The sequence below is a fragment of the Notolabrus celidotus genome, chromosome 15, assembly GCF_009762535.1.
Source record: "Notolabrus celidotus isolate fNotCel1 chromosome 15, fNotCel1.pri, whole genome shotgun sequence".
Lineage (NCBI taxonomy): Eukaryota > Metazoa > Chordata > Actinopteri > Labriformes > Labridae > Notolabrus > Notolabrus celidotus.
Window position 1 is genome coordinate 21,649,317 of NC_048286.1, and position 16,615 is coordinate 21,665,931.

Here is a 16,615-nt window from a genome sequence, read left to right on the forward strand (position 1 = left end):
ATACTTAATGAATGAGTCTATTTGTTAATAAGATGAATAATTTAGAAGTCATCAAACTTTTGAATAATTAATTAACTGTTTGGGCTTGCTGAAGAGAACAGACACTGGAAACAGAGGACATTTTCAAATAGGCAACCAGTCTTCTTTGCATGGGTGATAACATACAGTAGGATGAAATACTGTAGAGATTCTTGAATAAATAACATCCCCTGTTTCTTATTACCTTAATGACTGCTGAGCTTAGAGTCTGACCACAGGTGGAGGGACAATCTGCTCATTGCACCATCTTTCTCCTGTGCCAGTGCTCTGCTGTAACTTAGCTTCCACTTCCCATGGAAACAGCCAATTGGGAGTATGTGTGTCTAAGTGACTGCGTGTGCATGTAAATGTGGTCCTGCATGTGTTTATCTGCATGCGTGTGTGTGTGTTCTATCTTTGTTATCCTCTTAACTCACTTGAGGTCTGCCCTCTCTCTTCCTCTAATCCCCGAACACACACCCACACCCAGCAGAATATGAAGCATGGGGGAATAATTTAAGAACATATGGCCGTTAGAGAAAACCAGTGATTCTGCCACAGGGTGAAAACAGAAAGACTCAAATCTGTGAGGGGGAGGATTGCTACACTGTTCGGGTTCTTGTTAGGAGGATCCAGCTTGAAAATAAATAACAGCATTCTGTAGCAGCTGCTTCGTTTGATTATGAGAGCTGTGAGAAAATGAAGGAATGAGCTGTTGATGTAACTTTAAAGCGATGTCTTTTTTTTATTTCTCAAATTTAACTTAAGTCAATCAGACAATCAATGTTGTGTTGCTGCTAATAAAAGATAAAGGATGCAAATGGGTTGCTGCCTTACATGAAAATAACCAGAGTATGAGCATTAGCAATACGAGGCTTCAGATCTAGTATCAGATCTGTTCTTGTAACTTGTTTTATTATGATACTGAGCAGAAAGCGAATGTCAAGTTCAGAAATAATTTATCAGGGATGGTAACTTAATTATAGTTACTCAGACTTTCATATAATCTTTGCTGAACTCATGTGTATGAGGAGAATGATTGTACTTCTTAAGAAATGCCTGATTTTGATGTTTCATGAGAAGCAAAGATGAGTAAAACATTATCTATTATTTAGTGTTTTCATGTGTTTTGATAATTCTTCCTGTGTGCTCATGTTAGCAATTTCTGCTCATTTTTCATTTCAGCAATTTCATAAACCACTGGTGTTCCAACTCACCATAGCTTGGGTTTCTTGAAATGATCTTATAAGTAGGCTACAGCTGTATTTTAGCAGTAGAGGAATGCACTCAGTCACAGTGGTAGCTATTTCTCAGTTGCAGGCAGCAGCCATTTCCTGGGGCGTCAAAATCAATCTTTTCCTGAAACTACCTACACATTCACACTCATCTTATTAAGACCTCGCTCCCCCTACATTTCAACCTGATGTATAAGAATCATAACAAAATCTAACTACCTTGAACCTACCAATGCATTGTTTATTAGTTTAAAGGCCCTTAAATTTTATGAATTAGTGGAACACAAAACTGCAAAGGTAATGCACTAAGCAAAACATAACTTACTTCCTAACTGTGCTCAGAGGTTGTTTGAAATCAGAGAAAGCAGGTATGACTTAAGAGGAACAGGTATTTAAAAAAAAACAAAGACAAGGACAAATATAAAACAGAGGTGTGTATCTGTTAGAGGGATAAACTTTTGGAACAATTGTGATGAGAAATTAAAAATGTGTAACTCCCTTTGTGTATTTAGAAAATAGCCAATATGAATGAAGTATAAACTGTTAATTTAAATTAGATTTCACTAAGATTTCTGAATTGCTGCTTGTTGAGATTTTGTTTTTTTGTTTTTTTGGTTGTAAGTTTGTTTCTGAATGAAACGTTTCAATATTGCTTTGTTATAAAAAAACATAATTGTTAATAATGTATGCATGTGTATGTGTACGTATGCATGTACATATCGATATATGTGTGTTGAAGAGTTCATTTGCAAACACAGATAACTCCTTTTTTATACATTTTCAAAAAACTTAACTGTTTTTATATAGGTTCCTAATAAAGTTACATTTTCAAGATACCTCTGATTAGTAAAGTCATTTTGACTTAGTCAAAGCCACCCAACCTCAGTTGATTGATAATACCAAAAGCTAGTAAAAGAAAAAAACATGTTTTTTAAAACATTTTAAAAAATTTAAATTTTTTTAAAAAGTGAGTTAACTGTTTTTGCAAATTAACTCTATGTTTTCTTGATGGATCCCTCAGTGATTATTTTGGTTTTTGCTTGTATTTGTGATTTTTACATGGAAGTATTGGTTGTTGATGCAGACCAAAATAAACCTAATCTAATCTAAAACAAAAAAAGCCTTTCCTTAAATTTGCTACCTTTCTCTCTAACACCACTTCTGTCAAGTTTAACACATATAACTGCATTTGACAGTTCAGAGAAGTTGTTTTGATTATCAAAATAAAATAATGCAAACTGTCGTTGGTAGGGAAAATCTCTCTTTTCGCACCAACACTCGAGAGTGAGGGTATGCCCAGCTAGAAATGTTTAAAAACGCTATTATGTTTTTCTGTGCACAAATTCGACCACGTTCTTCTACATTTATCGGCATAAACAAGCATTAATTCTTGAGTGTGTTTTATTTTGAAAACCCCTAACCGGAAGAACGTTTTTATTGACGCCTCTTAAACGTGCGTGTTTGTCTCTCTCCCTCCTTCTCTCTCTCTCTCTCTCTCTCTCTCTGTGCCACAGAAACCAGAGGAGAAGAGATCCAGGATTCCAAGCGGAGTAGAAGACGGGTAGACTTCACCCACACAGCTCGACCACCATGGAGACACCCCGGGTCCCTTTTATGCTGTTTTGGCTCATGTGGGGCCACTCCTGTGCTGTCGGCGGAAAAGGTAGGAACATGCAAAAGAAAAAGAACATGTAATACATGGGTGCGAAATGTTTAACAGCGTTGTCGTGTTTGAGTTGTGCAAGTTGGCTTAAAAAGCGCCGATCGTCCATTTAGGTTTGTTGTCTGTCCTTAATTAAGTTCAGCTGAGTATTTTCAAAAACTTCATTTGTGTGTTTTTTTTTTTTTTTTAGCGGATAATGCAACTAACAGGAAAGGTGTCCAGTTTGAGGAGAAATGAAAGCTTCTTTATGTTGTTGGTTTTCATATTGTGTTGGATATAAAAGGAAAACCTGGGTAACTTAGATACAGTGAAAGCTGCAAAATTAATTAATTGATTTATTGCGTTTTCTTTAGGCTAAATCACCATAGAAAACTAAAAAAAAAAAAACCAAAACAGGTTACATTTTCTTAGTGCAGCTTACACTTTGAAACCCAAATACATTCAATTTAGACAATAAATAAGACAACAAAATTCATTGAACTACTATATAGTGACATACAAATGTGTTAAACACAACTACAGTTGGGTTACCTTAACCCAGGGGTTCCAAAACTTTACAGCTTGTGACCCCAAAAATATAGGTGCCAAAGACTCCTGACCCCCACAGTCCCTCAAAGTGATTTAATGTGGCTTCATTTAGCTGGTCGGCAGAAAATGAACCTACCTATATGAGCATGTGGCTGTGTTTCCTGTGCTGTTATGAATTAACCTACTGCTACTGATGCTTTTGATAATTAACTGTTCACTAACCCTAAACTTAGGAGTCATCTGGTAACAAAGAAAGGCAGAAAACTCATTACATTTTCTATTTTCAAGGTTTTATTTCAAGTTGAGCTACTATTTTTGTTGATATGTTTTCCTGTAATGGGTAAAATGTACTATTTTTTGATAACTTAAAAAAAAAAACATCCTGGAAGACATCTCACGACCCCCCCATTTGTGTCTCGCGGTCCTGACCCACACTTTTGGGAACCCCTGCCTTAACCCAAGTTTTGCCCATATAAGTGCTTTTATCTAACTTTCTCTTTAAAATCTTTATTTATTAAATCAATACCTTTTAATAAGACACTTACAACTATTGTATTTAAGGCTAAAAGTTCAAGCTATTTAATGGTACACAAGTGAAAAAAGTATTAACTAATTAACTAATACTAATCAGAAATAATCATAAATGAGAATTAGAGAACACTTATCATTTTTGATTTATTTTTGATATCATATCAATGAAAACTAGTCCTAGTTATGATGATAAACACGACCACCCCTGTTTAACACATTGAGCATACTACAGGACTTTACATATTTTCATGCAGGTATTAATTGATGACTGACAATCTAATCTCCCATTAACCTCATGTCTTAAAGGCAACCTTACATGACCCAGTTGTGGTGTTAAATGATTAACACCATGAACAGGACATTGAGGATAACAGAGGACACATTGCTGCTTTTTTGATTGGCTGGTTGATTAGTGATGTGAGAATGATTTCTGTCTATAATCCAATAGCATGTGAGGAGAGAAGGGGATCCATGGTGTGTGTTTTATTAAATCTCATACTCACCCTGCGATACCCGTACATCTTCTTCTCTTTGACTTCCCCTACACACACACACATCGACACACACACACACACATACACTTGACTGGTGTTGCCTATGAAGGGCAGCGGTGGTTTACAGTGGTATTAATTGGGTCTCTGGAGTGAGAGTGCAGGGCTGACTGGCTGTCTGCACTCAACCAAACATTATCATTTTTCCCTGTTTATAAGAGACCTCCATATGGCTGCGAGCCATCAGGAAGGCTAACTAGCTTTAGACTTAATTCAGAGAAGAAAGTTGTTGTCTGTGGGGGCTTACATGACTCACCCAGTTGTCAAAGGTGAAAGTGATGTGTCAACCAGGGGTTTGCATAATCTGGAGGTCATATATTATGCAACCGAATATCTCATAAACTGGCTGAATTTGACTTGACTCACACACAAAAAAATAGTGTTATTCCGTTAGATATGATTAGCCCTAGTATTCTTGAGAATAGCTATTTCCATTCAAAAAGGAACAGATCAAGGCCACTGTGAGCTGGCTGAGTGTTTGCTCGCTGCAGGAGAGACACAGAGAGTGAGTTTTTTTTGTGCGTGTAGATATTCCATAGCTCCACAAGCTCAGCAGAATACAGTATAGTATAGTACATGAGACAAAGGCTTGCTGCAGAACACCTTTACATAAGAAGTCGGGAAAGACCACAGCAGACAAATGCCAAAGAAGACAGACTGAGAGGATTAGAGGGGTGCTGACAGAGAAAGAAAGGAAGGAAAAACGAAAACAAGATCAGATTTATGGGTATCTTTTCAGCTGCATTTTCCTTGCCGGGACATAAATTGTGAAAGCGATGTAGAACGGGGAAGCATAACTCACGTTTTCCTCTTCTGTCCAATGACTGGTGAAACAATGTCTGGCGGGAACTGCTTTGCCCATGCTGTCTCTCTTTTCCTCTTTACTGTCATTCACGCCCCTTCTGTTCCCTTTCTTCCCTCTATTTTCTCACTTGTTTTTCCTCCCTCTCCCTCTCTCGCTCTCCGTCTCTCTCAGTTTGAGTACACATCAGTTTGGTTGCACCGCTCTGTTGAGCTGATGCCATTCAGAGGGCAAATGTCACAAAAAGAAAGAGAAGGAGAGAAGTGTCTTGTCATTCTTCCTCTCTGTTCTTTTTCCAAGTCTGAGAAGGCCTTGCTCTCTCTCTCTCTCTCTCTCTCTCTCTCTCTCTCTCTCTCTCTCTCTCTCTCTCTCTCTCTCTCTCTCTCTCTCTCTCTCTCCACACAGCCTTGACTTCTTTCCGAAGTTGTATGGGCTTAAGTGAGATGTATAAATGGTGAAGCAGTCTTGTTTCTGCCTCGCTTTGCCTTTTCTCATCTGGAAAGTGTCACACTCTCTCTCTATCCAGTGTACCTCTATTACCGACCCCCTCCTCACTTCCATTTCTACATTTTCTCTTTCCTAACCTGTTCAGATTTTTTTCCTTTTAATCCTGTTGTACCTTTTTTGTAAATTTGCCTTTGCCTTTGAACCTCCTTCTTATCTGCAGTTTGTGTTTTCTAATGCCCAGCAGAGCAGTAAAATTGCAGGTTTTGTTTTGTGTAAAAAGCAGTGTGAATGAGTGGTGATGGCAAGACACCGAAAAAGAGTACCCTTGTTCTGTGGACTGATATTTATAAGTGTGTAGAAGAGCGTCAGGTCTATGTGCTGCTGGAAGCTTATGCAAATAAGGGCAGATATGCAAATGTAAGTCCTAATTTGGATGTTAATTACTCAGCACAGCTAATTATAATATGTCTGATGAGGCGTAAGGTGGAGGAGAGGAGGGAAATAGAAGTGCTGCCACCGTATGATGTATGTGTGCTTACGTGAATGAGTTTGTTTTTGTGTTAGGGAAAGAGAAAGGTGTTTGTGTTTATGGCTGTGTGTGTACACCAGTATTGCACCAGCTGGTCTAACGGCCCCCGGTGGGGCTTTCTGGTCAGCACAGCTCAATATGTGGTGGATAAACACTGCATGCGGTGCTGACTTCTGAGAGACACCCTCACACTCGTCCTTGTTCTCTCACAAATGTGTGGACAAACATTCACACATTTGGACACCCCCGCACTTTGAAATGATCTTGGTGGACATTTAAAAAAAAAAAAATTTAAACGACACATTCTTTCCCATGAAGCGTAGCCAGGTGGCTGGTTGTCAGTAAATAGTTGAGCTGGTGCTGCAGAAGAGACGGAGGGTAGGCAGGAGAAACGGTGGGAAAGAGAGAGGAAAGAAGAGGGACACCAAAAAGAAAGTACATGCAATTTTTTTTTACCTTGGTTACTAACACGTTCATTCTAATGATTCCCTCAAAACCTGATCATGTCCTTACTATTTAATGTCTTTATTTTTTCACTACACTCTGTAAGCTTTAGGGGAACAAATGTGGGAGACACCAAAGGAGTTTTAAAAAGGAAAAATAAACTAAACATTTGAAAATAAGTCTTTCAGAAAACACACATAAAAAAAGGCTTTAAAAAAGTTATATACATGAGTTAAGGCCAGTACCATAGACTGTATAAAATATGGACTTAGTATCCGTGACGTCACCCATCTGTTTCTGAAGCGCTGTTTTGAAGCCAATCGTCGGCAGCAGCCATATTGCTGCTGTCGAGTGATTGTGACGTAAAGAGGCGGGCTTTGAGCCAAATAACCAACAGCTACAGTGTTCCCGCCAGTCAATGAAGTCAGCTGTGCCTGTCATTGGAAAACTCGTAATCGCAATATCTTCGAAGTTGCCTCGTTAGAAAAAAATTCACCTCCCTACAGTGTGTGCTGATTGAGAAATGAGCTATCCAGACTACACTCGTCTTTTGTACCAGGCTGTAAACATGTTTATTTCTGCTGTAAAGATCAGGTTTTTTGAATTGGTGTGTATGTAGTTTCCCGTAATTCCGGAGCCAGCCTCAAGCGGATCCTCGATGAACTGCAGTTTTTAGCACTTCCGCATTGGACTCATATTTTTAGACCGGAGTATGAGCCTTGATGACCATAAACCATAAAGCTAACTATGATGGATGGAAACACAGGTTACAAAATGTGGGGCTGTGGGATGCTGGATAATATGTGGCAGTGTAAAGTCACAACAGTCTGTTTGCTGCCAGGTCACCCTGATGTCAATTGAATCAGCTAATATGCTTTTAAATCTGACCATGGTAACTAGGGGTGGAAATCGCTGGGTCACTCATGATACGCTATGCAATACTTTGCCCATGATAACGAAAAGACCACGATACAGGGATACTGCAATAAGGGATGTATTGCAAAAGAATCCTGTAACAAAACGTCACTGTACCTGATTAACCAAAGAATAAAAAATGCCCCTTTAAAAGGCAAAGTGTTGATGTAATCATTCACTGTACTTTGGTTGTGTTTCAATAGAATGAAACAAGGTAAATGTTTTAGAATTGTAAAATTAGTATAAAAATTAAATCTAAAAAAATGCACATTTCAAATAGAACACATTTTAGTGCTTGAAAAATCATAACCAGCTGTTGACACCTGTTGACATTTAAAATTTTAAACATAAATTTGTTTTCATGTTAACCAGTACGACTGTAACAGATAAAGTCTTGCCCATCAGCAGACTACAAACAATCAGAGGACAGGTTATAACATTTACAGACTTTTGTCATTACTGATAAATTATAAAATAGTGTAAGATTATGAAAGTGCAAATGGCATGAATAGAGTGACATTGCAGTCCTGAGACAAAAAATATGTTAATATTTATAAAAATTATCACACACTTAGAAGCTAGGGTATAGAGTCAGTGAAGATAACACCTCATTTCCATAAACTTAAATGTTTGAAATCCATAAAAAGCAGTGTTCTCTCTCACCAGTACTGTCGGAAGCGAATCAGCTTGAAGCAGTGAGGAGACACGTAGAGAGGTAGCACAGAGACTCCCAAATGAAAATGATTCACTCCAAATGAGCACATATTTGACAATGGTAGATTAAAAAAAAAAAAACGTGTGTTGTGTAGGCATTGCAGGGATTCATGTTAGCATGGCACGCTGCTGTGCCTAGTCCATAAACAGACACATGCACATTTATCTATAATGCAAACTGCAGCCTTTTGTGCAGTTAATGTATTGCACATTCTCACATTGCGATTGCAATTAGGTTAATCGTGCAGCACTACTCGGGTGGAAAAACACAGAATTAGAGGTTTTATGCTGGTTGCAAATTTCCCTTTAATTGATGTGAGGGGATACAGGCTAGAGTGCCTGCGCACACGGGCGCCCCTATACATACACGTAACTTATTATTTGCATTATGTGTTTCTGTTTATCAACACATGACCTATATATATTTTGCTTTGATTCTTGTTATGTCTATCAGATAAATTAGTTTTTTGTTATTTTTGGGAGGCCCTGGGGAGGGGGAAAAAAAAAGAGGGGGCACTGCATTGGAGATGGACGATGAAAAGAGGGAGAGATATGGACACTGGCAGACTGTGCAAAATGGTTGAAAACTGTATGTCATTTTGATTTGAAACGATGTAACATTGTTGATGTCTGTCGGAATGCAGTGCTCTGAAAAAATAAAAATAAATGAATGCAAAACTAAAAACTGAAGATTTTTAATTCTCCTCAGTTAGAGTTTAGTTGAATACAGCCATATTCAGCAGCAACTTACTGACATAACTAAAGCCTGGTCTCATGAGCTGATGTCGTAGAAATGGCGACTATTGTTTCTATTTACGCGTGCCTTGCACTGCTTTATTAAATAATAGACTGCGGTCTGTTGTGACTGGTGATAAAGCCTGAAGTTATGAAGACATGCACCACTGCGCGCTGTTTTAATTATAATTCCAGTACAAACTTATTAGCCTGCTGTGTATTTGTACACCTAACAATATGTGTTAACAATGCAGAGTGTATGCTCTGCCAACACACTCATAATTTGAGTCATCTCCTTCATCTCTTTCAAGCCGTCTTGTGTGGGTCCCTTGAACAGTCAGCCCAAAGCCTCACTGTATGCTTTGAAATGGCTTTTTACTTGATTTTTTAAAAGCCTCTTACTCCCTTCTGCTCTAACCATGAAAGAGGCATGTACATTTCGACATAAGATACGATTCTGGAGATGTTTTACAACCCCAGTTTTTCGTGAACATTGGAAAGGTAGGCTACAAAGTGAAGCTACACGGTGTAACATTACAGGTGTCAATGCTAGTCGTGCCACAGGGAATTCTTTTAAGTATTCTAATAGTTTGCCTGCAAGGAATCTCAGTGAGGGAAAAACAGCTCATTTTTTAAACAACAAAGGTGTATCTTTGAGAGGAGACAAAACATCAAAACAGACTGGAAAGGCAGAGTGTGTGTGGTTTTGCTCACACTGCAGTCTCGTCTGCATGCGTACACAAACTCATGCATCTGGTGTACCTAAAACCATAGTCACTGCAGAGGTAGAAAGGAGTCACAGCAGGGAGGGGAAATGAAAGCATGTCCTCCAGAAGAAAGGCATTCATTTTCATGAGTCATCAGTCAGGATGAGTTATCTCTGTTTCTCTCTGTCTATCTTCCCATTTCTTCTTCTATGACTCTACCTCCGTCATCTCACCTGTCTCACCCTGTGTCATTGACTAAGTCTGTCTTTTCTTCTTCTTCTTCTGGCGGCATAACATTAGATATGAGGAGTTTGGATTTTTGAGTGTGTGTGTCAGTGCAAATGTCCCCGATTCTCCTCCTCTTGGATCACTCCTTCCTTTGTAAGGCTGCCTGTCTGGAGCCTCACCTCACTACAGAGAGAATGTCCTCACCTCTGCTATTGCCCTTCATGTCTCCTCTTTTGTTGCCTTCATCACCCCCTCACTTCTTTTACTCGGTCTCTTTTACCTCTGCAATCATAATTCATTTAGATGATGTAGTTATGAAGTGTGACTTGTGTTCTGAGGTGACATTGCAGCATCCAAATCTGTGTTTTTGCGTGTGAAACACATTCGTCTGTGGTGTCGTTTTGTGTGTATAATGAATTGTTTGTGCGAAATCCATCTTGGCAACTAATCATGAACCATTATGCCTACCTGAGACACCTGCTAATTAGGTTCTCCATGCCTCCCTGGCTTCCATTTATTATGAGGTGTTATATTGCATAAAAGGAAATGGAAAAAATATTTTAAAGGGCAAATAAAAAGCAGACGCCTAAGAGCAGAGCACATGCTTTTTACTAACACATTTATGTAAGTTATACAATAAACCATCACTCAAGATATGTGAGACACGCAGCATTTATTCTAAAAGAGTCTTGGAAATGTTAGTTTTTAATTAAAATTGAGATAGACGAGTGGAATTAAAAGAACATGTTCTTTCTTAAATTCTACGTCCTTCAAACATTTCTTCAACATAAAAACATTCTTTCATCTTCTTTCATTTCTCTTTTTCCTTGTGTTTCCTTTCTCATCTGCTAACCTTGTCCATGCTCTTCAGCTCTTATTGTGTGCAGCACCAGGAGGAAAGTAATGACGTTTGTGTGTCAGAGATAATCACATTCAATATAAAGAGACATGAAAAAGTGCTTTTTTAATTCAGGAGAATATAGAGTATCTTTCTGTTGCTATTCCAGGAGTTTAACAAACATAAATATTATTATTATGTATATTTTATAAGTTATATTTTTGGGTATTTTCACCTTTTTTATGGACAGGACAGCTGAAGAGAGGCCGGAAATGTGGGGAGCACAGAGTGGAGGGGGACCGTAGACTGTATATATGATGGACAGCGTTGCTCCGCCTTTTCCCATTGACCGGTTTTGAAGCCAAAATATCTCGTTCCAGAAAGCAGACATCTTGTACATTTTCTGCAGCCAGAGTCTGCGCAGTAGGGAATTTGTGTTTCCACAGTAATGAGCTCCACCCTACAGCGTACCGTCACGAGGTCCTATTGAGTTTCTCTCTATGGCAGCTGCCAATCAAAGTAAAACCGAATGTAAAACCTGTTTTGTAACTTCTAATAACTAACGACAAAGAACATTTTCAGAAAAACGAGGCCTTGAACTCAAGACAGTCAAATAATAAGTACATATCAGCACAGCATACGGATGTGAGAAACATTTGTGCGAAGTGTATTTATTTTTTAAAGTTTGACCGCAGCACCATTCAAGAGACAGAGTTTTTGACCTATACTGCAGCCAGCCACCAGGGGGTGTGGCTCTTTGCGGCCTCACTTTGAGCCGAGCAAGATGACGTCCATTTTTTTTTTTACAGTCTATGGGGAGGACATGCGGTAAATGGCCGAGGCTGGAATCGAACCTGTGCCCTCTGCGACGAGGGCTATGGCCTCTGTAAAAGGGGAGTTCGCTTAGACCGCTAGGCCAACGGCGCCCCAACAAACATAAATGTTAACATGGTCTGAAGATGGTAATTGTCAAGTCCTTATATAACTGTCTACATTTGTTGACTATGTACGTAAGACAGCTGGAATCACGCCCATTTGCTGCTTTTGCATATCAGAACCTGCTGCGGTTTAGCACCTGCTTCAATATTGACTTTTCCAAGGCAGTAGTCACTGTAACAGAAGTGTTCTCCAGGGAGTTAATGACCTCATTTGTGTTGTTTTTTCTTTCACTTCAACAGTGTAATTAGTTGTGTTCATTGTCATGGAGGATGAAATGTGTGCGTTGGGCTTATGAGACCATTTACACTGTATCTTCCTGAAACAAGTAGCGATTGTGAGTTGCCCTTTGCATGTTTGCCTGATCCATAAATTTGAATGTGTCACAACAGAGCCTCAATTTCCGATTTGCAATTTACTCCCCAGCTTTGCCTTTGTTTTTTCCATTAGCAGTGTTTTGATGTATGGTCGGTTGTTGCCCTCTGAGTCATTCGCTCCTCCTCTTCTGTGTGCACTTTTATACGCTCATTTGACCTTTCATCCAAACCCGACAGCCGGGCTCATCCTGCTGGTTCACCAGGCTGTTTAGCTCACATAATGACCTCACCTTTTTCCATCTCTCTTACTCCCTCTCTCCATCTCTACCTTTCTTTTCCCGCTGTAAGCACTATCCTACCACCCACAACTCTTGTGTCAACACAGCAGCATTTCCCATCAAGTCCACGTCACAACAGATGAGTTTTAATTTTTACTTACTCTGGTGTAATGGCATTTTCTGTTTATTTTATTCACGGTCCAAAGCTTTTGCTATTACAACTCTGTTTCTTGTCAGCGAAAAATCCTATTAATCTTTCTGCAGTTTCAGCATTGTTTTTGCCCAGCCATATAATGGTGCTTACCGCTGTTTTTCAACCTCATTATTGTTGATCGATTATTGTGATCGCAGATGCAAAATGAAACATCCCTTTTATTCTCTTGTGCATTTTAATGTGAAAAATCTAGCTTACCCTCACACACAATGACATATTTGTCAGAGATAGAATTCCCATCTACTTGATGAAGAGAAAAGATTAAACTCAAGGTTTTATTTGCAGTATTGTAAGGGTGTCTGTCTGTGCTTGCAGAAAATGCTTTGGTTCAAACTTTGTTAATAAATAGACAGTTGCATCTTTATTCTAAAGGTCAAACTGTGTCATATTCTGCTGGCTCATATGTGATTCTCTCTCTTGCCTTGAGGACAAGTTGTCTCCCCAAGTTCAGCTGTCCAATCAAAATAAAGGCTGAAATGGCAAAAGAATAACTCCAACTTATTTGTGGGAAATCACTGATTGCTGACATTTCGCATTTGATGGCTTTGACTCGCATGATAGTCTTTGATAAGGCTACAGTGTTTGTTATTATCAAGATTATGAATTGAAACCAGGTTACATACATATAGCATATATCTACCTGTGTGTGTGTATGTACAGTGTGTGTGTGGGAAGGTAATAATTCATAGAATTTGTTCAGTGCATGACTGTTGTTTGATGATACAGATATGAGTTATGACTTTTGAAAATTTTAATAGTAGTTGATTAACAAAAAAATCTTATTGCTGTCTTTACTATGGACCGGTTTATTTTTTGCTCTTCCTTACATCACCTGTGCTTACAGCCGACATGTCTCAGCATGAGTTGTCATTACATGCACATAAATGTGTCACCAGTCTTGGTCTAGAGACCGGTCTGGAGGCCGCTTATTTCAGGTCTCGATCTCATCTCGGAATCAAACGTATTTTTACTCGGTCTTGTCTCGGTCTTGGACTGGGCGGACTCCCTATTTTATATCAAGACCGGTCGAGACCACCACTGATGCACTCTGTGTCCCTGTCATTACTGTGATAAGAGAAAAAATTTAACTTAAGGAGTCAAAAGAAAGACAAGAAAGACAAAACCAAACCTTGTTTGTTGCTGTCAATAGTATTCAAAGCCAACTTAAATGAAATAAACAGAAGTCTTTTATTTTGTTAACTCATTATTATTTTTTTATTTATATATATGGTCTTGGTCTTGTCTTGGTCTTGTCTTGGTCTTGCCCTGCCTTGGTCTTGGTCTTTACTCGGTCGTGATCCCTAAATGTCTTGGTCTTGTCTTGGTCTCGGTGCACTCTGATCTCGGACATGTCTTGGTCTTGGTTAATTTGGTCTTGACTACAACCCTACACCTGACAGATCTGAATATGTTGACCTTTTTTGCCTCTCAAACATGATGTCATTTCATAATGTTCATTAAACATGCAGATGGTTGCTATGAGCAGAACAAATATCAGATGAAGTGAGTCCTATTGTTTTTATCCCCTTTTAACTTTAATATTTCGTTTGTCCACCTTTTGCAGCAATTACAGTAGAAGAAATTTATTTATTGGGATAAACCCCTTGAGATGTGCCATCTCATTTTAGAGGGGGTCCCAGCAGCTCATCTCTCTGACATAGTATCAACATATTTCCTGAGAACATCAACACTTATGTTATCCCATGCCTTCTTCAACTCAAGCCAAAGGCTTTCCTCTGAATGAACAATAGATCTGTCCAATTTAATCTCCAACTCGCTCCAAATTTAATTTTCAATGTTCCAGCAGATTCCTTCTGTCGCAGGTAGTTCCAGCAATAGTTAGAAGAATGTTTAGGGTCATTGTCCTATTGGAATATAAATCCATGTTCAGAGAGTAACATGTGTTCAATACTACTTCTACAGGCTTTGAATTTATACCAATTGGTGGTGTGGCCTCAGTGACAATGCCCTGATGTTACCAATCGCTTAATGGTCAGGAAAGGCCTTAAACATTCAAAAGAATCACACAGATGTGTCCTAAGACTCTTGCATCACTATCAATTTAACCACGATCACACTTGACAATGATTACACAAGTAATTTGGCTTCTTCTGTGAAGGAACATGATTGTGTGACATTGACAGTGAAATAGGCCTAGCTTGTTTTTTTGTAAGGAAAATTACCTAAATTTCCTTATGATGGCTCTATTCTATGTTTTATAGAGCATAATGATGACTTTGTTGATATGTCTTTCGTTTTATGGGTATTACAACAAAAACAACTGAGACCTTTAAATATGCCAAGTGTTCTAACAATTCGGTCCACCACTGTATACGGTGGGCATTTTGGCTTTTCATGGACAGGACACATGAAGAGAGACAGGAAATACAGGGAGCAGAGAGAGGGGGAAGACCATAGACTGTATATAAAATATGGACGTAGGATCCGTGTTGTCACCCATCTGTTTCTAAAGAGCTGTTTTGAGGCCAATCGTCAGCGGCCCCCACATTGCTGCTGTCGAGCCAGTGTGACGTAAAAAGGCGGAGTTTGAGCCTCCTAGCCAACAGCTACAGTGTTCCCGCAGTCAGCTGTGCCTCTCATTGGAAGACTCGTAATCTAAATATCTTCGAAATTGCTGCGTTAGAAAAAAACAGTGTGTGCCAATCGAGAAATGAGCTATCCAGACCAGTTTCTAGCACTTCCGCATTGGACTCATATTTTTAGACCGGAGGTTGCCGCTTAGGGAAGACACCCTGCGACCATTGCGACAAGGACTATTGCTTCTATGTATGAGGCGCATGCTTAGACCGCTAGGCTAACGGCACCCCTCAGCCGTACATATTGATGAAATGCATACCAGATATCCTCTGATAAACATTCTTTTAAGCTTTTACCTGCCGATACTGATATTATGCTGATAATATCATGCATATCTCAGCAGAGGTTTTTGTATATTTGCGGATAAACATTCTTTTGATATTTGTTCAAGAAAGCAGTCTTCTGTGAACCTTTTCCTCATCATATTGTTGTTTCATAATCAAAGCACAATGAAGTCTGTTCTTTCTGATTAGGCGGAGGCAGCGTACAATTACTTGGTGAGTTGTTTTTCTGAGACAGCGAAATGATTAGTCCTATGTGTTTGGTAAACTTCTATGAATTATCTTTGAGAGACAAAGACGGTTCCATCAAAGAGACATCTTCCAAACAAAACGCTTGGAATGAGAAGTCAGAACGTCCTCTTCAATCTACCAGTCACGATTAACCCACGACTAAACTTGAAAATTTCCTTTAAAATGCCAAGGCTTTGTGTGTGTGTATTTCTCACCCCCACATATCTGTGTGGCACTTTTTCTCTGTAATTACAGTCAACTTTCCGTACAAGCAAACAATAACTTTATTGTATTGAGTTGAAATGACAGTGCCACCACACTGGTACATACAAGATTTACTTTTGATGTTCAAAAACAAGACTCGAGATATCAGCCCCTTCACTATGACAACACAGCCTCAATATTCCCAACATAAAAATTTTCTAATACTTTACTTTCCACCAGAACATTATCATGAATACGCTTTCTTTTTCACTTTATTGGATGAGTAAATTCAACTCCACAGGCAATAAAAACTTTACAGCTTTCATTTTACCATTTATGGGTTGTGCTGCTAATATTGACCACGTTACAGAAATATATAGCACATTAACAGAGCAATGGGTCGAAGTGGAACACATTTAGAGGATGAATGTATCATTTGTCAGTCAGTTATATTAGTCTGAATATCTGTTATCTTCACCTTTTAAAGTTCTGGGTTGGTGGTGTTCAGGACCCTTGATTACATGTTATTTAATGTCACAGGAGATAGTTATTTAATGAGAGAAAACAGAGTGCTTTTTGTCAAGGATATCAGAGCCCTTGAGGCAGTTTTGTGCAGAAAGAGGGCGGAGAAGAGGGTCACGGATGAAATAACCAGAATGTGTGGAAATGAA

The 16,615-nt window shown here is 38.9% G+C and overlaps 1 protein-coding gene across 2 annotated transcripts in view; it reads left to right on the forward strand.

The window, feature by feature from the left end:
• The first annotated feature begins 2,728 nt into the window (after positions 1-2,728).
• The window catches only part of clstn2 (calsyntenin 2), a 209,173-nt gene continuing 195,286 nt past the window's right edge, over positions 2,729-16,615 (forward strand). For both annotated transcript variants that reach the window (XM_034703752.1, XM_034703753.1), the window contains exon 1: positions 2,729-2,916. In XM_034703752.1, coding sequence (XP_034559643.1) covers positions 2,844-2,916 — 73 coding nt within the window. In that variant the 5' untranslated portion in view covers positions 2,729-2,843. The remainder of the gene's footprint in view (positions 2,917-16,615) is intronic.